The 21423-nt window shown below is 49.8% G+C and overlaps 1 protein-coding gene across 1 annotated transcript in view; it reads left to right on the top strand.

The window, feature by feature from the left end:
• Positions 1–21359: 21359 nt before the first annotated feature.
• The window catches only part of NICN1 (nicolin 1, tubulin polyglutamylase complex subunit), a 10556-nt gene continuing 10492 nt past the window's right edge, over positions 21360–21423 (top strand). Inside the window, exon 1 of the mRNA XM_032792279.2 lies at positions 21360–21414. Within this exon, the coding sequence (XP_032648170.1) occupies positions 21371–21414 (44 nt within the window). The 5' untranslated portion in view covers positions 21360–21370. The remainder of the gene's footprint in view (positions 21415–21423) is intronic.

Genomic DNA, 21423 nt, shown 5'->3' with positions numbered 1-21423 from the left:
CAGTCTTTATTATTGCAGAAAGTCAAAGATACCTTAGCCCAGGAAAGAAACAGGCACTGCAAATCAGCTTAGGAAAACAGATCTCCTACTAACATTGTAACCACTGCACTTCACTCCCGTGCAAGGCACCAAACATTACTGTTGGTTTTCAGCCTCAAATTCCTCCCTCAAGGCATCCCTAATCCTTGAAGCCCTGCTGGGCCTCTCTAGTAGCCCTGCTCTCTGGCTGTGCAAATTCAGCCTCCAGGCGTTGAACCTCGGAGGTCCATGCCTGACTGAATGTTTCACCCTTCCTTCACAAAATTATGGAGGGTACAGCACGCGGATATAACCGCAGGGATGCTGCTTTCCCCCAAGTCTAGCTTCCATACAGAGATCGCCAGCGCCCTTTTAAATGGCCAAAAGCACACTCCACAGTCATTGGCACCGGCTCAGCCTGTAGTTGAACCGTCCTTGCTCCTGTCAAGCTTCCCTGTATACGGTTTCATGAGCCAAGGCATTAACGGGTAAGCGGGGTCTCCAAGGATCACAATGGGCATTTCACGTCCCCTACTGTGATCTTCTGGTCTGGGAAAAAAGTCCCTGCCTGCAGCTTCCTGAACAGGCCAGTGTTCCGAAAGATGCGTGCATCATGCACCTTTCCAGGCCAGCCTGTGTGTTAATGTCAATGAAACGCCCACGGTGATCCACAAGCGCCTGGAGAACCATAGAGAAATACCCCTTCGATTAATGTACTCGGATGCTAGGTGGGGTGGTGCAGAATAGGAATATGCGTCCCATCTATCGCCCCTCCACAGTTAGGGAAACCCATTTGTGCAAAGCCATCCACAATGTCCTGCACGTTCCCCAGAGTCACGGTTCTTCTTAGCAGGATGCGATTAATGGCCCTGCAAACTTGCATCAAAACGATCCAACGGTCGACTTTCCCACTCCAAACTGGTTCGCGACGCGATCGGTAGCTGTCTGGAGTTGCCAGCTTCCAGACTGCAATAGCCACCCGCTTCTCCACTGGCAGGGCAGCTCTCAATCTCGTGTCCTTGCGCCGCAGGGTGGGGGCGAGCTCAGCACACAGTCCCATGAAAGTGGCTTTTCTCATCGAAAGTTCTGCAGCCACTGCTCGTCATCCCAGACTTCCATGATGATGTGATCCCACCACTCAGTGCTTGTTTCCGAGCCCAAAAGCGGCGTTCCACGGTGCTGAGCATTTCCGTGAAGCCACAAGCAATGTCAGTGTCGTATGCGTCAGGGACTCGCAATCATCGTCGGACTCCTCATCACTTTGGAGCTTAAGGAATAGCTCAACTGCCAAACGTGATGTGCTGGCGAGACTCGTCAGCAATACTCCTCAGCAGTTTCGGGCTCCATTTCCCACAGAAATCGCACTGCACAAAACCGTTGGAGAGAGTCACAATGTCCAAACGTGGACGGGAAAAAACAGGTGCTGCTGGGATGTGAAGCGATGCATCATGGGGCGTTGGACAGGAAGCAGAATGACCCGCACCCTTCTGTCCCCTTCCCACAACCCACGGTGCCAAAATGGGATGAGGTGCTCTGTGGGATAGCTGCCCATAATGCACCACTCCCAACAGCGCTGCAAATACTGCAAATGTGGCCACACTGCAGCGCTGGTAGCTGTCAGTATGGCCACACTCCAGCGCTTTCCCTACACAGCTGTACGAAGACAGCTGTAACTCCCAGTGCTGCAGACCTCCAAGTGTAGCCAAGGCCTGCCAGTCTTACTTTTTGCCATAGCTGTCATCCTTCCTCTGCTTCCCTTCCTCCTGCCCATTGTTGGACACCGGGTCTCCTTGCCATGAAATTTCCCTCCTTTCCTTTGAAGAGAGGCAGCTTGTGCACTTCCCGTAATCTGTTTGGATATTTCCCTCCCAAACCTCCTTGGTATCGTTGTGGTCATTGTCCAACCTCCACAGAACCACATCCTTATATCTTTGACTAACTTCACTATCCACGAATCTCCACCACTCTGTCCTTTGTTCCACAGCTTGTTTTTTGCCCTCCCCTAGACTTTTCACCTGGACATCCATTACAAGCTGGCTACGTCGCTCCACAATCTGCTCTCCTGGCATTACCTTACTGTCTCATGCTTTTTAGAGCTCTTCCTCTTGTCAGGAAGCTGTTGAGCTGGGATGTGTTGGCACCATCCTGGTGTGTAATTAAGAGCTTCTCCCTCTTTACAAAGTCTGCATTGGCAAGACTCAGGCCATGGGCTCTGACTAATTCTCACCAGCTTCACTTCTCGTTCCAAAGCCTTGTCCTCTGTGACCATCGTCAGAGCCCTCACTGTGTTCTGCCACATGTCTGTGGAGATCATCTCTGATAACCAAGTACTCAGCCTGTGGCCCAGCACTTATCACATGGTCCAGAGCTCTCTGGAATTCCCCCTTCTCTTCAATTGTATGACCAACCTGCCGCATGTAGCCACATCTAACATTAAATACCTGTTCTCTGCTCAGTGCTATTCTAACTGTCCTCAGCCGATTACTCTTTCTTTGGATGGCCACTACATTATTCTGGCATATTTCTGCTATGATTATTCCTACTCCATTCATCCCTGCTACTGAACCATGCTACATTAAGACCCAGACTCAGACGCAGAAACTTGGAGCAGTCCCTGTACCGTTAGCAACCACAACTGGATGGGAATTTTGGTGAGAGAGAGCCTCACCTCAGAGTAGCCAATAACCCTGTGGTCAAGGCCTTTGCCTTGGAAGTAGCAAACCCAACTTCAACTCCCTGACTGGTTTCATTGCAACGTAGAATAGGAAATTTTTTCAAAATCTCCAACATTTTCCCAGGAAAACTTTCCCACCCAGATGTTGTAGCAATTGAAACCGTGCATTGATGGCTCCACATTCTGCACCAAGGGCTCAGGCCTCCTTCAAAGACTGCTTTTAGGCATACTTTTTCTTCAGTACAGTCTGGAGCAGAGACCCCTCCTGAAAGAGGCACAAGCATTACTGATTAGGCCAAGGAATCCAGAGGTGCCTGCATCCAGAGCCACAGACTGTGAGGTTCTCAGGAGGGCCAGTAACTCAGGGACCACTGTGCCAGCCTCCCAGCCCCCTAGGGAGACGTTGTTCCTGAACTCAGCAGAGGCAGGGCCAGATTAACCTTTTGTGGGTTCCAGCACCTGGACCGTGGCCCCGCCTCCTCTGGACTCCACCCTGAGGCCCTGCCCCCATTAGGCCTCTTCCCGTCCCCCCCCCAAGGCGCTGCCTACCACTCGCATGGGGGAGGGGCCAGAGAGGAGCGAGCAGTGAGTAGGAGGGAGGGGGTGGAACAAGCAGTGGGCAGGGTCTTGGGGGAACAAGCTGTGTGGGGATGGGGGCCTTGGGCAGAGTGCAAGTGGAGCAGGGGGGTGGGGACACATTCCGGGCACTGGGCCCCCTTCTGAGTGTGGGCCCAACGCCATTGTAAACCCGGTAGTGAAAAGAGACATAACAGCTGAAAGCCAGGGGTAGGTTGAAGAGGGGAATCCAGCCCTCCTGCACCAGGACAAAGCTCCCTGCAGAGCTGAGAAGACCTAGGTCATCACAGCTTCCTGTGGCAGAGAGCTGCTGCGTGCAGGCCATGCAGGGAGCTGCCTGCACCAGAGAGTTGTGCTGATGCAGATTGTCTGAGGATGAGCCATGTGGTGTTGGCCTTTACCTGTGAAGAGCACGTGTCTCTGTGGCAATTTGGAAGGTCTGTCTGTTCAATTTATGAATACTGGCTAATACTATGAAGTTGTTTGGAAATGGAAAGCCCCTCAGCTGTGTATTCACTAGGGCTGTTGATTTAATCACAGTTAACTCCCGTGATCAACTCAAAAATTAATCATGATTAATTGCAGTTTTAATCGCACTGTTAAAAATAGAATACCAATTGAAATTTATTAAATATTGTTGGATTTTTTTTAACATTTTCAAATATATTGATTTCAATTACAACACAGTATACAAAAATGACAGTGCTCACTTTGTATTATTTTTAATACAAATATTTGCACTGTAAAAATGGCAAATAGAAGAAATAGTATTTTTCAATTCACCTCATACAAGTACTGTAGTGCAATCTCTTTATCGTATAAATGCAACTTACAAATGTAGGGTTTTTTTTGTTATATAACTACATTCGGAAACAAAACAATGTAAAACTTTAGAGCCTACAAGACCACTCTGTCCTACTTCTTGTTCAGCCAATCGCTAAGACAAACTGGAGATAATGCTGCCCACTTCCTATTTACAATGTCACCTGAAAATGAGAAAAGGAGTTCACATGGCACTTTTGTAGCCAGCATCACAAGGTATTTACGTGACTGTTATGCTAAACATCCATATGCCCCTTCATGTGTTAGGTATAAAGAAATAAGAAATGTTGGTGTTTAATATGTTCAGTTAGTTGTTTTAATAATGTATTTCTAAGGTAATGTTAAGTGAATCACTAGCTTTAATAGAATTTAATATGGAGTATATGAACTTGACCTTTGGACTCCATCCTTGTAAGCAAACTTGTTTACAACTTAGACACTGGAGTCCTCTCGCTCAAACTGGACAGAATCAGTTTTTCCCGCCAAAAAGGCTATATAAGAGCCTGCTCAGTGCCTGCATGGGGCTGTCCATTCCAGTGGCAGCACATGCACGGTTGGTTCTTCCTAACACTCTAGAGCTAGAGAGAAGAGTACCATTATTCCCGTCACAGCGAACTGAATCCATTTTACCTGTGGAGGGTTCTGCTTTCCTGGTGTTCATCTTCCCAGAGGGTCTCCCCGCCTGCAACGAAGTCCAACAGTCGTTGGGACTCCCCAGTAGTCCCCCTCAAAGGCTCTAAATCAGCCGGAGAGTAGAAGGTCCTGGGCTTCACACCTGCATGCTGTGTCCACTGCATCTAAATTATAGGAAATATTTCTGTACTGAGGTTTCTTTTATTGGTTTTTCTGAGTGCCAAGGGAGGTTTTGTGGGTCTGAGCTTCAAGCTCCTAAAGTCAGTCACTGAATCACTGTATGGTTAAGTTTGTGTGTCCCCCCCCACCATTTTTCCCAGTTTTCTGTACTTTTGCCTTTAATATACTTAAGTTTGTTTGCACCATATTACCTTGTTTGTCTTTATTTTTATTATATCACACAGGGAGGGAGGGACACCCTTACTGTAAGCTAAATCCACCAGTGACAGACACGGAAGGGAGAAAAGGGGCTTTCCTTTTCTATTTTCCCCTTACCATTTTTCTAGTATTTTCTCTCTGAAGCGTTACCTTACTCTCCTTGGGGTAACACATGCTTCAACCACCATTCTGGAGGACATGCTTCCATGATGATAATGCACGTTTAAAAAAAATGTGTTAATTACATTTCTGACTGAACTCCTTGCGGGAGAATTGTATGTCCCCTGCTCTGTTTTACCCACATTCTGCCATATATTTCATATTATAGCAATCTCAGGTGATGACCCAGCACATGTTGTTCATTTTAAGAACACTTTCACTGCAGATTTGACAAAACGCAAAGAAGGTACCAATGTAAGATTTCTAAAGACAGCTGCAGCACTCAACCTAAGGTTTGAGAATCTGAAGTGCTGTCCAAAATCTGAGAGGGATGAGGTGTGGAGGATGTGTTCAGAAGTCTTAAAAGAGAAACACTCAGATGCGGAAACTTCAGAACCCGGACCACCAAAAAAGAAAATCAGCCTTCTGTTGGTGACATCTCACTCAGATAATGAAAATGAACATGTATCGGTCTGCACTGCTTTGGATCGTTATCGAGTAGAACTCATCATCAGCATGGACACGTGTGCTCTGGAACGGTGGTTGAAGAATGAGGGGATATATGTATCTTCAGTGCATCTGGCACATAAATATCTTGCAATGCCAGCTACAAGAGTGCCATGCACTGTTCTGACTTTCAGGTGACATTGTAAACAAGAAGCAGGCAGCATTATCTCCTGCAAATGTAAACAAACTTGTTTATCTGAGCGATTGGCTGAACAAGAAGTAGGACTGATTGGACTTGTAGGTTCCAAAGTTTTACATTGTTTTATTTTTGAATGCAGTTAGTTTTTTGTACATAATTCTACATTTGTAAGTTCAACTTTCATGGTAAAGGGATTGCACTACAGTATTTGTATGAGGTGAATTGAAAAATACTATTTCTTTTGTTTTTTTATATTGCAAATATTTGTAATAAAAATAAATATAAATTGAGCACTGTACACTTTGTATTCTGTGTTGTAATTGAAATCAATATATTTGAAAATGTAGAAAACAATAATAAAATACCATTTATTTAAATATTTTTATAACAGTGGCCCTAGTATTCAGCATTGTGGCCAGGATCCACACCAGACCAAGGGCAATGGGAAGTGTTTAATTATAATGAGTGTGCTCTGACCACGCAATAGTTATGCTAAGGAAGGTGAACCATTGGGAAACCAGTTTGGCCATGTTGATTTGCTTGGGTTTTGCGGAGTGGAAATTCCCCAACCAGACAGAGAGGGGTGACTAAGCTGGGGGTTATAAATGGACTCCTGGGGGAGGCTGGAGAGGCACACACAGGGAGTTTGGACAGCAGAGGGAAAGGGGACGGGCCAGCCCTAGGAGGTGAGCTGTAGGAGAGATGGATCTATGTTTCAGAACCCAAACCACGTCCTGCTGCAGAAGAAGGCTGGAGGAGCCCAGACGACCCTGAGCCCAGCCCAGAGTGCCCTCTGGAGAGCCAAGGGAACCAAGTGAGCATATACAAGCCAGATTTGGGAGTTTGGTAGAGAACAGTGTGCTGGTAAGTAAGGAGCAGTACTGTGTTCGAGTCCTGTGCCAAGTGCGTGTGTGTTATGGGCTCCCACTGCTCACAGGTTCCCCGAGAGAGGTCAGCTGGCATCCAGCAGGCTCACACCTTCAATGGGATCCTGGGAGAGGGTGTGTTTAAGCTCTGGGGCAGCCTGAGGGGTCAGCACAGGTTCTAGGGCAGAGGTCCCCAAACTGTGGGGCATGACCCCCAAGGGGGCACAGAGGAATGTTCGTGGGGTGCAGCAGGCCAGGCAAGCCCCCGAGGGGAAGGGAGCACCACCCAGCCCTGGCCTACCCTACCCTACCCCACCCCCAGCACTACTCCAGCCCCGCCCCCCAACCACGGACTGAGTTCCCAATCCTGCACTTGTCTCGAGCCTCAGCCCCTGGCTGTGGCTCCAGATCCAGACCCACCCCAAGCCTCAGTCCCCTTACATCTGTCTCTGTCTGTTCCCTCCCACCCCCGGGAGCACTGGCCCTGCTCCTGGCCCTGGCCCTGGGGGGGTGGGGCACAAACATGGGGATGGGGAGGGCATGACCCTCAAAAGTTTGGGGACCACTGTCCTAGATGCTGGATGGCCTGAGCTCTCAGGATGGGGTGCTGAATAGAGGCTAGGTACTCCGAGCGTGTACTCTGTTCAGACTCTGCAGGCTCAAAAGACCTGGGACAGCAGCCTAGGGAGAGGTTGTGGGAGGCAGGAGGGGGGTGCTTGACTGGACCAGTACCACCGGATGGATGAACCTCCAGGGATGGGACTGATTGCAGATCAAACATCTCATGCCTCACCCTCTGCCAGTTCCCCTCACCAGCCTGGGGGACCCACTCTGGGCAGAGAGGGAAAGGCCATACTGTGCTGCTTTGCTAAGGCTGCCCAGGATGGGCAGTAAACACAGGTGGGGTTGGAGCTTTTAAGATGGGGACCCCTATCCAGCACCCCGTGGGAACAACATCTGGCTTCTCCGAGGGTGGTGACAGCACCATTTGCTCCTCTGCCCAAGATGACACTCCGCTCATTAAACTCCTTTAGATCAGTGGTTCCCAAACTTTAACAACCTGTGAACCCCTTTCACTAAAATGTCAAGTTTTGCAAGCCCCCTTCTAAAAATGAATATTTCCAGGGATTTTCTCCTTTACCTGAGTATAAATTATAAAAGCCGTGATCTTGGAAATATAAAATTTGTTTTTATGACATGCTCATTACACACTATTTATTTATTTATCATTACAGTATTTTTATTACATTATGAAAATGGCAACACTCTTCCAAGATCTCACTTTTGTAGCTTGTAATACTTTGAATAAGCCTGTTATAAGACAAGGCTCCTATGTTTCATCAAGGAGTATCAGATGTGAAACAGTATGAAGGTATTTAAGAAACCAACTCAAAGAGTTCCTCCTACACAAGCATTCAGGTCTTGAGCAGTCCAGGCAAACAATGCACATTACAACAAAGCTTAAACTTGGTCTTCATAATAATTTAAAAAACAATACTAGCAGCCTATTTAATTTAAAAAACAGCAAAAAATATCCAGCTGCCTTTCCATTTCTTATAAGGAGTCTTGAAGTTTAAATCTCCTCAGTGTGATAGATATGCTTGCATACCTACTTAGCTTTTGGAAGTCCAGGGGATCAGGGCTGCTGGCCCCGTGCTGCCCTAGGGACAGCTTTGTCCATCATCAGGGAATTTTTTTCCTGAGAACTCCCTGTAACATTTTGTGAAACCCCAGGTGTTCACAAACCCCAGTCTGGGAAGAACTGCTTTAGTTGGTGCTGTGTCCCTGCTACCCCCATCCAGGGTCTAACAGCAGCCTGGGCTTGGTCTCCCTCTCTCTGCAGGTTTCCAGGAGCTAGATCAGGCCCAGAAGCTCTGCAGCGTCACCCTGGTGGCTGCAGGACGGGATGGGTGGGTGTGTTACGCTCTGTGTTCCCCCGTCTAGCAGAAATGGGACAGGAGAACCAGATACAAGGTGTCAGCTCAGGGACAGGAGGGGTTCTTTGTCCAGAGAGGTGACAGCACCTGGTTAGAGGATATCTGGATCCATATTGTAAGACTGTCCCACATAATGAGGAAAAGTTGAGGTGACTTTGTTGTTCTTTTGTTTCACTCTTAGTTTCTGTGGGGAACTTGCCAATGCAATATTACTATCATTTTCTTTTAAAAACAAAACAAAACAAAAAAAAATGGTATTGGTTATTGAACATAGCAATTCCAGTCCTAGTTAGCACTGGGAAGATGCCAGCATTTGTTGCTCAATTTAATCCTACTTGTTCTATAGCAAATGACAGTGGACCAGTATTTGATTTGGGAGAAATGAAGTAACAACAGACAATAGCCCAAACTGACCTTGAGCACTCCTGAACTTAGAGGAGGTTCAAATCTGGAAGGCAGGTGCTAGATTCCCATTCTGAATATTAGATAAATCTGGAAATGAAAAGCCAATTGCTGTTTCCATGACCCAGAAGTGGAAATTGAGTTACATTCTCCTACCATTCATACCTCCCTTGCTAGGTTTCAGATAGAGACACATTGTCCATTCATTCCACCCAATTCCTTTCTCCACGTGTAATCAGAAAGGCCAAAACACAACTGGAGTTGCAGCTAGCAAGGGATGTGAAAGATAACAAGAAAGGTTTCTACGGGTATGTTAGGAACAAGAAAAAGGTCAGGGAAAGTATGGGACCTTAATGAATGGGGGAGGCAACCCAGTCACAGATGAGGTGGAAAAAGCTGAAGTACTCAGAGCTTTTTTTGCCTCAGTTTTCACAGACAAGATCAGCTCCCACACTGCTGTCCTGAGCAACACAGTATGGGGAGGAGGTAAGCAGCCCTCAGTGGTGAAAGAACAGGTTAAGGACTATTTTAAAAAGCTGGACATGCACAAGTCTATGGGTCCAGATCTAATGCATCCAAGGGTACTAAAGGAATTGGCTGATGTGATTGCAGAGCCATTGGCCATTATCTTTGAAAACTCATGGCTGTCAGGGGAGATCCTGGACAACTGGAAAAAGGCAAATATGGTGCCCATCTTTAAAGAAGGGAAGAAGGAAATTCGGGGAACTACAGCTTCACCTCCGTCCCTGGAAAAATCATGGAGCAGGTCCTCAAGGAAAGCATTTTAAAGCACTTGGAGGAGAGTCAAGTCATGCTTGACCAACCTGATTGCCTTCTGTGATGAGGTAACTGGCTCTGTGGATATGGGGAAAGCAGTTGATGTAATATATCTTGACTTTAGCAAAGCTTCTGATATGGTCTCCCACAGTATTCTTGCCAGCAAGTTAAAGAACTATGGACTGGATGAATGGACTATAAGGAAGATAGAAAGCTGGTTAGATTGTCAGGCTCAATAGGTAGTGATCAATGGCTCGATGTCTAGTTGGCAGCCAGTATCAATCAGAGTACCCCAGGGGCCGGTTTTATTCAACATCTTTATTAATGATCTGGATGATGGGATAGATTGTACCCTCAGCAAGTTTGTGGATGATACTAATCTGCGGGGAGAGGTAGATACACTGGAGGGTAGGGATAGGGTCCAGAGTGACCTAGACAAATTGGAGAATTGGGCCAAAAGAGGTTCAACAAGGACAGAAGAATCCCATATACCGCTACAGGCTGGGGACCGACTGGCTAAGCAGCAGTTCTGCAGAAAAGGACTTGGGGATTACAGTGGATAAGAAGCTGGATATGAGTCAGTAGTGTGCCCTTGTTGCCAAGAAGGCCAATGGCATATTGGGCTGCATTAATACAAGCATTGCCAGCAGATCAAGGGAAATTATTATTTCCCTCTATTCGGCACTGGTAAGGCTACATCTGGAGTATTGCATCCAGTTTTGGGCTCCCCACTCCAGAAAGGATGTGGACAAATTGGAGAGAATCCAGCAGACAGCAACAAAAATGATCAGGGGGATGAGGCACATGATTTACAAGAAGAGGCTGAGGGAACTGGGCTTGTTCAGTTTGCAGAAGGGAAGAGTGAGGGGGGATTTGATAGCAGCCTTCAGCTACCTGAAGGGGGTTCCAAAGAGGATGGAGCTCGGCTGTTCTTAGTGGTGGCAGATGACAGAACAAGGAGCAATGGTTTCAAGTTGCAGTGGGGGAGGTCTAGGTTTGATATTAGGAAACTCTATTTCACTAGGAGGGTGGCGAGGCACTGGAATGGGTTACCGAGGGAGGTGGTGGAATCTCCATCAGTAGAGATTTCTGAGGCCTGGCCTGACAAAGCCCTGGCTGAGATGATTTAGCTGCTGTTGGTCCTGCTTTGAATATGGGGTTAGACTAGATGACCTCCTGAGATCTCTTCCAATCCTAATCTTCTATGATTCTTTGGGGGCTGCCAGCTGAGGCCACCAGCATCCCTAATCCAGTCTGGGGAAGTCTTCTGAGGGTGACATCTGTGTCAAAGCCTTCTTACTCCTTGTGCATGTTCCCCACTCACAGCACCACCCCCTTCTAGCAGCCAGCTCTCCATTCACAGCAAACCCAGTGTATTCGGTCTCACACCAGCCCTGGCAGCTTCTTCACTCCCTCTCCCTCCCTTTCCTGTTGATAGCCACCTACTTTGTTGTAGGTTTAGCATTTTAAAATAAATAAAAGAATGCAATGATTGTTTTTCTTTTGCATTGCAACGTGATGTTCCTGTTCAAAATGTTCTGTGTAATCAATTCTGTTTTGTGTGTGAATGAGGAATATGTGTATTAAGAGATAAGTGTGAAGGTCAACATCGAACTAGATGTTCTAGGGAGGAATTGAAGACAGGCACAAGGGCTCCAGGAGGCTGCAACATGCCCCTATTGAAATGTCAGAGGAGGACAGACTGACGACTCTAAAGATGAGACAAGCACTTAACAATGGGGACAGGATAGCTGTGACCAAAAACACCATGGGATAATTCCCTGAGACACCTGATGAAAGAACAAGATAAAGGATGAGAAAAACAGTTTAAGAAAACAAGCACTCGTCAAACAACAATTGAATACAGCATGATGATGCAAAGCTCATTGGTCCCAATGAAGAAAAATCACTATATAGACAGGGTGCCTTACCATGAAACTTTGGTTCGTCCTGCCCAGACGTCCCTGGAGCATCATGTCGTGACCAACAGAACCCTGAAATAGAGCGGATGGCAGAGGAGTCCCCAGGGAGTCTGGCAAGGGGTGGAGGGGTGCAAGGTGCAGGCAATGAGCTTGGCTGACAGACACAATAAAGTTCATGATCCCCAAGTTCAGCATTTCTCAGGTGGGGGGCAGGTGTTTCTTGCGGCCACAGCCTCCTTTGTGGTGATGGGGGGGAGGACGAAAAGCAGCAGCCCCGCCCCCACTGCTGCCAGCAGTGAGTGGGCCTCGCCCCCTCTGGAGACACAAATGCTGGAGAAGTCAAGAGCCAGTGAGTTCCTCACCTTCCTGTGGAGTTGGGCTTCAGCCGTGGGGTGACAGGGCCCAGGCCTTGGGCTGTGGGGCTTCAGACTCCATCTCTGGGCTCCATTCCTGGGCCCCATCTCCTGGGCACGGGGCTTTCGGCTCCATCCACCAGCCATGCAGTGGCAAGCTCTGGCGCCATCCTGTGGCCATGCAGCAGTGGGCTCTGGCCCCAGGCTCACCCCCACACTCGCCTCTGGCTTAGGCCCTGGGCTCGGGCCCTGAAATCTGGCTGTGAGGCTTTAGGCTCAGGCCTTGGCCATGCAGCAGTGGATGCCGTCTCCAGCCTCTGGTCCTCCTATTGCTCCTGGACCCCGCTGTCTCCTACCCACATCCACAGCCAGGGCTTAATTTGTCTCTGGACTTGTTGGGGCTAAGTCTTCTGCTGTGAAAATGATGCTTGTATGTTAATTATCAGAGGGGTAGCTGTGTTAGTCTGGATCTGTAAAAGCGGCAAAGAGCCCTGTGGCACCTTATAGACTAACAAACACATTGGAGCATGAGCTTTTGTGGGTGAATACCCACTTAGTCGGATGCATGGCTCATACATTTGTTAGTGTATAAGGTGCCACAGAACTCTTCACTGCTTCTATGTTAATATCACTTTTCACAGCAGACTTACTAGACAGCAAGTCTTAAATAAAAGGCAACCAAAAAAGAAACAACAAAAAAGACAAGAACGTGCAAAACACCTTATTTTTCTATTTTGTGTAGGTCCACGAAAGGATAGAGACAACCGTGCATTATTTGTATTATCGAGTCTGCAAATATTAATTAAGTATTTTTGGAAAAAATGTCAGAGTGGCCACCAGCAAGAGTTAATGGCTGCACGCTGAGGCCACCAAAAAAATTTGTTGTGAGAATCCCTGCCCTAGTTTATCTCCACAATGTGCAGAACCAGCCCCATCCTTGCCCCTGGGTAGTGCTGGCACTTCTGGCTCCCACATCATGCCCAATGAGCTACCACAGGCATTTGGCACTCCCAGAAGCACAGCTCCCCCAGCAGCATGGTGGCTCCTGGGTAAAGGCAGCCCCTGCTGAGTCACTCCCACAAAGAGACCTGGGGCTGCATAGTGCTGAGACCTCCCTGGGCTCAGCCCCCACAGAGCAATCTGGTAACACCAGCACTGCTGCCTGTGCAGGGGGCAATTGCCTCCAGCAGCCCCCACTTCCAGAGGATTCAGGGGGCCTGGGGCAAAGGATTTTCAGGGGTCCCTTCCATAAAAAAAATTGCAATACTATATTCTCATAGGGGCCCCTGCGGGGCCTGGGGCAAACTGCCCCACTTGCTCCCCACCCCCATGGGCAACCCTGGGAAAAATAAACCTTCCACATCTCAGCACAAACCCAGTTTTCAGAAAACTTCTTTACACGGTATCACTGGTTCTCAGCATCAGCTAGTGCTAAAAGGCACTAAAGCTCATTAAAAGGGTTGGACAAATATTTTCCATCAAAACTTCTTTTGGATTGAAAACTAGGGGTTTTTAAAAAGCAGAAAAAAATCACGGACGATGTCTGCTTTCCTTCAAAATTTGTTGTGCTTTTTTTTAATTGAAAAGCTGAAATTAGTCTGCCAAAACCTGAATATGGTTTGGGGTTTCAGAAGTGTGTGGCCAAATATTTGCTGCTTGCTGTGTTTGATTGTTTAAAGAAACAATTAAAAATATTCTGCTTAAGAAAAATCCAAAACTGTGAACCCGACCTCAGTTTGTGACCAAAGAGTACGCCTGAGCCCATTCCGACTCAGAGAATTTTCCAGGTTTCTGATACTCTGCTGCTTCGCTTGACTCATATCTGGGTGGTCTACACTAGGGGAGTGGGATCGGATCTAAGATATGCAATTCTATGTGAAAGCTAGCTGAAGTACAGTATCTAGATCGATTTACCTACCGTCCTCACGGCACATGATCAATGTCCACCGCGCCCCTCTGTCGACTCGCCAGTACCCGTGGCTGTCCATTGGAATTCAGGAAGTCTACAGGAGCGTATTTGGGGACTCGATATATCGGTCTAGATGAGACGATGATATATCGAGTCCCCGAGAAATCGATTGTACTCGCCGATAGCCAGTAGTGAAGATGTTACCATGCTTATCCATAAGATTTTGGTGTTAGATTTAGGTAGAACATAACAACAGCCATACTGGGTCAACAAGAGTCTCCAGCAACCGTTAGTGCTGTGTCTTGCTCAATGCAATGCCAATGCCCCAGAGGGAGTGAACTGAAAGGTATAGATGAGTTCTCTCTCCTGCCATCTGTCTCCACTCTCTTGAACAAACAGAGGCTAGGGACACCATTCCTACCCTTACTGAGCTAATAGCCAATAATGGACTTAACTCCATGCATTTATGTTTCTAGAGGCTCATGGGATCCCTCACAAACTGGAGTATGCGTTACTTCAGTTTGTCATTTAGTATCAAGCTTAGTTAGTATCACGAACTGAGCATATTGAGCTTGTTCCAGAATCTGGGATGAGCCTATGTTTAGTGAAAGACTAGAAATGCTGCAAATAGCACATGTGAGTGTGACACAGGGTGCTAAAATTAAATTAACCAGGGGTTCTCAATGGTCGGGACCGCCTAGTCGTCACAAGGTTATTTACTGGGATGTCCGAGCTGTCAGCCTCCACCTCAAACCCCGCTTGCCTCCAACATGTATCAATAGTGTTAAATATATGAAAAAGTGTTTTCAATTTATAAGGGGGGGTGCACTCAGAGGTGCTTGGTGGTGAAAAGAGGTCCACCAGAAAAAGTTTGAGAACCACTGAATTAATCCTCTCTGAAGCCTCAAGGGAATGCAGAGAGGCGGGGTCTCGCTGTAGGGTTAGGAAGGAGGAGGTGGTGTACGATATTGCTCTTTCCTCATGTGATCCCCCCCAGTGGACTAATTTATAAGTTGAAGTACCTCCCCTGAATGAATCTCCCTATGGTGCTGAATCTCACTCTCGCTCAATTTGGCATTTGAGAAGTGAAAGGGATGGTAGCCCTAATGGAAAAGCTAACAGCTTGGCTCTTCTGCAAGCCTCAAACTGCTGAATGAGCTTTAGGGTAGGGAAGACGGTGCCTCCCAAACAGCCTGGCCCTGCCCCCTATCTGACCCCCACCCACTTCCTGCCCCCCAACTGCCTGCCCCCCTCAGAATCCCAGACTCATCCTGCTCCTTGCCCCCTCACAGTCCCCCAGAGACCCACCACCACCACCCTAGGACCCAACCCCTGCTGCCTGTCCCCTGACTGCCCCGACCCCTATCCACACCCCCCCTGCTGAGTCCTGACAGACCCGCAGAACGCCCAGGATCCAGCCCCCCATTCCCTGCCCCCTGACCCCCCCAACCTCTGCCCCCTTCCTGTCCCCTTCCTGTCCCTGGGACTCCCTCCAACCCGCCTGACCCCGGCCCTGGCCTCTTACTCCCGGCTCCCCCGTCACCCGGAGCCTCAGCGCGTCTCATCCAGGAGCATCCCTGAACAGCAGCGCAGCGTGGTTCCGGCGAGGCCTGAGCTCCTCCCCGCTTAGAGCCGCGTGGTAAGGGGGGGAGCTGCCAGCTCCAGGCCGACAGGAGGGAGCTGAGGCCCCATTGGAGCTCTCAGGAATGCTCCTGGATGCGCTGGGGCTCCTGGAGAGAGGCAAAGTCGGGCCGGGGACAGGGCGGGAGCCTCAGCCGTTCTCTTGGGGGACCCTGCTGAGCCCAGGGCCTGGGGCAAATTGCCCCACTTGCCCCCTCCAAGTAATCCTGACTTCCAGTGTGCATTCGCCAGCTCCTCTGAGGAGTCCCGGGCCGGGGAAGTTCAGCTCCAGGGCACAGCACCCTCTGTGCTTCTGGCTGTGCCCTCTGTACATGGAGACGCTGTTGAGAGCAGTGCGTGTGCCTAGGAATGTTCCTGGCACATGACGCAGAACAAGGTCAGGGCACACCCAGAATTTTCCTGGGGACCAGGTCCAAGTTGCATGTGCTACGTTCCCAATCTCCTCAGCGGGCTCCTGCTTTATGCATGTGTTGTGACCTGAGGGGTCCCCCCCTTCGCATTGTCACGTGATACATGTATGCTCTTGCCAAGCCACTGCCTCTTCTCCTAGAGCAGGCCTAGCTGCAGCAGGGCTGGAGGAGGCAGCATGAGGAGATGTTGGCCCAGAGTTCTGGGAAGTGGGGAGCCAGGCCTGGGGTCTTCCAGGGGCTGAAGCCCCAAGAGGAGCCGCTGCTCCCATTTCTGCTGGGTGCTGGTCTATGGCAGCTTCAATTGCTGGTTCTTCCTCATCTCCAAGGACCAGCCCCAGGTGACAGACACAGGCCAGGACCTCTCCCCCCTTCCCTCTGTTACGGGTGCACAGGCTCCAGAATCACTCTGAATGAGGTTCAGGCAGGACCCTCTTGCAGCGTGACACCCCTCAGTGCTCGGTCTGCCTGGGTCTGACCTTGGAATGCTCAGCACCCTGCTCCATGCTGTAAGTTCCCCGTAGGGAGTCCCCGTGGATGGGACACGTGAGGAAGCCTCCCCCTGTGAAGGGGCCTTGTATCCCTCCCCCGCAGGCAGCAGTGACCCCATTCAGCAGGTAACACAGACAGGTTATTAGTGGTCGGGAACACAGTATAGAGCAGAGCTCGTTAGCACAGGAAATAGGAACATTCAACAAAGTCCATCCTGGGGGGAGAGTGGGGAATCCCGAGCCTAGAGCTCTCCCCTTTTGAGTTCCCCATCTTCAGATGGACTAGCTTCCAGCCGCTGAGCCTCACTTGCACCCAGCTGCCCTCCTCTGTCCTCTGTCTCTTTCCAGGGCAAGCAGGTCCCCTGGCCTCCACCTGTCGCTTTGTTCTAGGGTGACCAAACAGCAAGTGTGAAAAATCGGGATGGGGTGAAGGGTAAGAAAAAGACCCCAAAATCGGGACTGTCTCTATAAAATTGGGACATGTGGTCACCCTACTTTGTTCTCCAACACCTCCAGTTGGCTCTCACAGAGGATGGGCCATTGTTGCAAGGATACAGAGTGTTGGCCATTGTCTGTGCTCTGGCAGCCAGCTGGCAGTAACATCTCCTGGCCAGGGATCTCTGCAACAATCATACACCCTTGTTCCACCAGCTAGATACTTGAGTAACATACAGGGGAAATTGAGGTGCGCACACTATTCAGACAAAACATTAAGAACATTCCCATTTTGTCACACCCTCCCACCAGACAGACCAGGACTGGCCAGGACGTCTCTCCCATTCCCTTCCACCAGAGAGGCTGGGACTGGCCAGGACGTCTGTCCCCTTCCCTCCCTTCAGAGAGACAGGACTGGCTGGGATATGTCCCCCTCCCCTCCCACCAGAGAGAGACCAGAAACATCCAGGATGTCTCCCTTCTCCCCTCCCATGAGAAAGACCAGAACCATCTCAAACATCTCCCCCCATCCCTCCCACCAGAGAGACTGGCACTGTGAATGTGTAGTACAGTCTACGGCCAAGGAGGGGGGCTGCCCTGCTCCACTTCATTGTGCCCCTGGCAGGAACCGTTAACCCCAGGGAGATGAGGGCCTGGATGATGGGCTGGTGATGCATCCCAGCCCAACACTTTTTTGAAGAAAGGGCACCTTACTCCAGGTACACACCTTTTCAATATCCCCTAAAGGGTGGGAAGTTTAATAGAGCCTCAGATAAATGATACAGACATTGCTATGGCCAGTATAGGTGAGCCAGTTTCTCCATGGGATCTCATCTCCTCCTGCAGAGCAAGGCTGAGGGCACACAGGGTGTCCCCCACACCCCTTGATCTCCTAGACCCAGCCTCACTGAGCAGAGGCCATTGTCAGGCTTCCTGCACTGCATCTGTAATCCAGCACAGGCATCAACCTGCCCTGGTGACAGGTCTCACCTGCATTCTGGTGTATGGTGCACAGCACCCCCCGGGAACAAGCAATGGGTTTGTAGGCAGCACTCTCTTGCCTTCAGCCTGCCCCAGGTGCACTCCCTCACCATCCAGCAACTGCTGGGGTGACTAAGTCTTCTGCTGCCAGGTGCTCTCTCATCAGGGTTTAGCTTCATAAGCCAGAGCAGGGGGTTGACCTGGCCACCCACACAATAGTGGGCACAGACACCCCATCGATAGCCATATCATATGATGGGGACAAAAGCCCCTTCTTGGTCAAACAAATAAATGCAAGATCTCTGGAATGCTCTGGCACCATGTGCCCGGCTGGTGCCTCTCATGCTGTGCCCATGAATCCCACCGTGGTTGACCAAAGGCTATGTAACAAGGGAACAGAATGCCATATTCCTGTGCCCCTTGTGCGAGGCAGACAATGAGAAGAGGAGTGCCAGCAAAGGCCCCTACTCCAGGGGCAGTCAATAGGCAGACCACTGGCCAAATCCGAACCGTCAGATGCTTTTGAACGGACCCTGAAATCTTTCTACTTACTTACTTATCATTATTATTGTTATAATTTTTTTACATTTTCTCTAGAGTATGGACCTTGACTATACCTTGACCAAGAAATTTAGACCTTGACAAAAAATAATTGACTACCCCTGGTCTACAGGACTCGGGAAGGCCATCTGCTCAAAGCCAGCCAGTATTTCAGGGCCCTTAGTAATCGCCACCACCCGAGGGCAAACCACAGGAATAATCAGCTCCCAAATCTCCAACATCACAACATCGACGGTTGGCTTATCACCACCAAACTGACCAGCCACCAACCTGCAGCATTCTGGCAGCTCTTCTCTGAATCTCTCCAATATTTCTACATCCTCTTGAACTGTGGGCATGACAACTGGACACAGGATTCCAGCAGCAATCACACCAGTGTCAAACTCCCCCCTTTCCAGCCCCACTCCAAACACCCCCAGCCAGCCCAGCCCCGCTTCAAACACCCCTCGCCCCCGCTCAGTGGGTGCCCTGTTCTGCCCAGCCCCTCCCCCTTTCCAGCCCCCTCCAAACACTTCCTTGAACAGGTCTCTACCGGACAGCCCAGCCCCTCCCCCCTTTTCCAGCCCCGTCCAATGTGTTTTTATTGTCCTTAACTCAGCTGGCCATAGATAACTCCTAGTGTCCTTTTGCTTCCCTTAGCAATTTTCTACAATTCCTAGCATCTAATTTATATTTCCCCCCATATGTTACACACTGTATTTTTTATACCTGCTTTCACTTCTCCTCTAAGCCAGGTTGTTGGGTTTTTTTTCATCTGTGTAGCCTTCTTTCTTGCTTTGGGAATTTTGGCTTTTTGAATATTGGTTGTTCATATACAACTCCAAAATATCATTCACAATTTTCTGATTAAATCTTTTCTCCCAGCTCATTTGACTAGCCACTGTTTTCAGCTTTGTTAAACTGGCTCTTTTAAAGCACAAGTGTAGATATAATTATACTGGTTCGGACATTATTCTCTTTGCACATGACAAATGTAGTCAAGTCATGATCACTGGCACCTATGCAATAATCAATAAAGAAATAATAAGACCCAGCTCTTATCTAGTGCTTTTCATCATGAGACCGCAAAGTGTTTTACAAAGGTCAGTAACATTATCCCTGTTTTACTGATAGGGAAAATGAGGCAGAGAGCAGGGCAGTGACTTGCCCAAGGTCACCCAGCAGGCCAGGGTTGCAGCCAGGAATCCTTCTCCTTCGGTTTCCACTGCAATGCCCCCCATTACATGATTCCCAAGCAATTAATTACCCCAGGAATGTTCTCCCTTCTCCCGAGCCCACAACTCACAGCTGACCCCACATGCCTCAAATGGCATGTGATGCAGAATGTGTCTGGTGGGACGGGGCCTCGTGGGCCCAAAGCACTGCTAGTTTGTATCCGGTGGGGTGTCTCTGATGCAACACCAGCTGTGACACCCCCCCACAGTCAGTGCACAGATGGGGTTTCTCGCTATGTGGCTCCAGAGGGTGCCCACTGCTTCACTCACTCTCCAGTTGGGAACCCCAGTGAGGACTCTCAAGTTGGAGCCACAATCCCATCATCATCTGGGATAAAGAGGCCATCTGGGCACAAGCCATCCCCTGGGAGTGGGAAACAGAGAACCTCGGGAATAGGAACCGCACACAGGTGTGTCACCAATAACCACTGCTCCCAGGGCATGAACCTTAGAGCTGAATGCACAACATCCATCTGCCAAGGGGAGATGGGAGAGGACAGCTAGGAAAGGAAACAGTGAAGGGAAGGCGACAGAGTGGGGGGACTGCAGGGGTCTCTCTTGCTCTTTGGATCCCTAAGATCCTTTCTGGCTCAGTCACTAGCCACTGGGCTGGATGCAGGATTCTCCAGAGGAGGTTCTCTGGCCCGGGTGATTGAGGAGGCCAGACTGGATGGGCATAATGGTCCCTTCTGACCTCAGGGGGCAAATCCCTCCAAGCAGAAACGGATGCACACACGACACAGTGCTGGTGCTGCTTGGCAAGCTTGCCGTAGTGAGCTGGGGGTACTCGGGGAGCAGGCCAAGCCGCTGACAAGGGCCTTGCTCGCCACCCTCTTTCTGCCCAGCTCAGTGGCAGTACGCCTGTGGAGATGCACGTCACGTCACACTGGGCAGCAACTGAGCTTTCCTTTACAGCATCCTAGTCCAACTGGATGTAAAGAAAACCTTTAAAATGTGCCCAAGCACAGCTCAAGAAGTGGCACAGGAACTCCCTTGTCATGGCTGTTGGGGAATTCACTCTGAAGCCTAATGGAATTATGCTGGTGTGAGGCTTTCCTGGGGGATCAGGTTAGCAGATGGAGTTGGGGAGGGGCTGGAGAGAAGCCCTGTGGGATCATGACACGGAGGAGAGCCGGGCAGGTAGGCCAGGCAGCCTATGACCCCCGCACCCTGGCGAGCAGGGATCAGCCTCTGCTCCCGTGTTGGGTCAAAACTGTGCAAGGGGGAGACCAAGTGCTCCCCAGCCAGCCCCAATGCACCCCAACCATACCTGCTAGCCAGCTCCAATGCCCCCCAGCCAAGGCCCCCAGCTTCCCTAGCCAGCCCAAATACCCCCCCAGCCAACCCCCCAGGCCATCCAGCCTGATTGCTCCTCCAGCCAGACCCTCCCCAGCCAGGCCCCCTCCGTCTGTCCCATTGCCCCCCCAGCCAGACCCCCCAAGCCAGTCAGACCCTCCCGGCCACCTGGCCCCAGCGTCCCCCAGCCAGACTCTCAGTTCCCCCGCGAACCGTTTCCATGGAGACAGGCGGGGGCGGGGCCTGTACTCCGCCAGCCCCGCCCCGGAGCCATGTTGGATGGAACCGCCGGCGCCGAGCGCTGCAGACCGAGGGGGTGAGAGCG

Source organism: Chelonoidis abingdonii, chromosome 16 (assembly GCF_003597395.2).
Source record: "Chelonoidis abingdonii isolate Lonesome George chromosome 16, CheloAbing_2.0, whole genome shotgun sequence".
Classification (NCBI taxonomy): Eukaryota; Metazoa; Chordata; order Testudines; family Testudinidae; genus Chelonoidis; species Chelonoidis abingdonii.
Note: the sequence above shows the minus strand (reverse complement) of the source record. Positions and strands in the feature narration are given on the sequence as shown.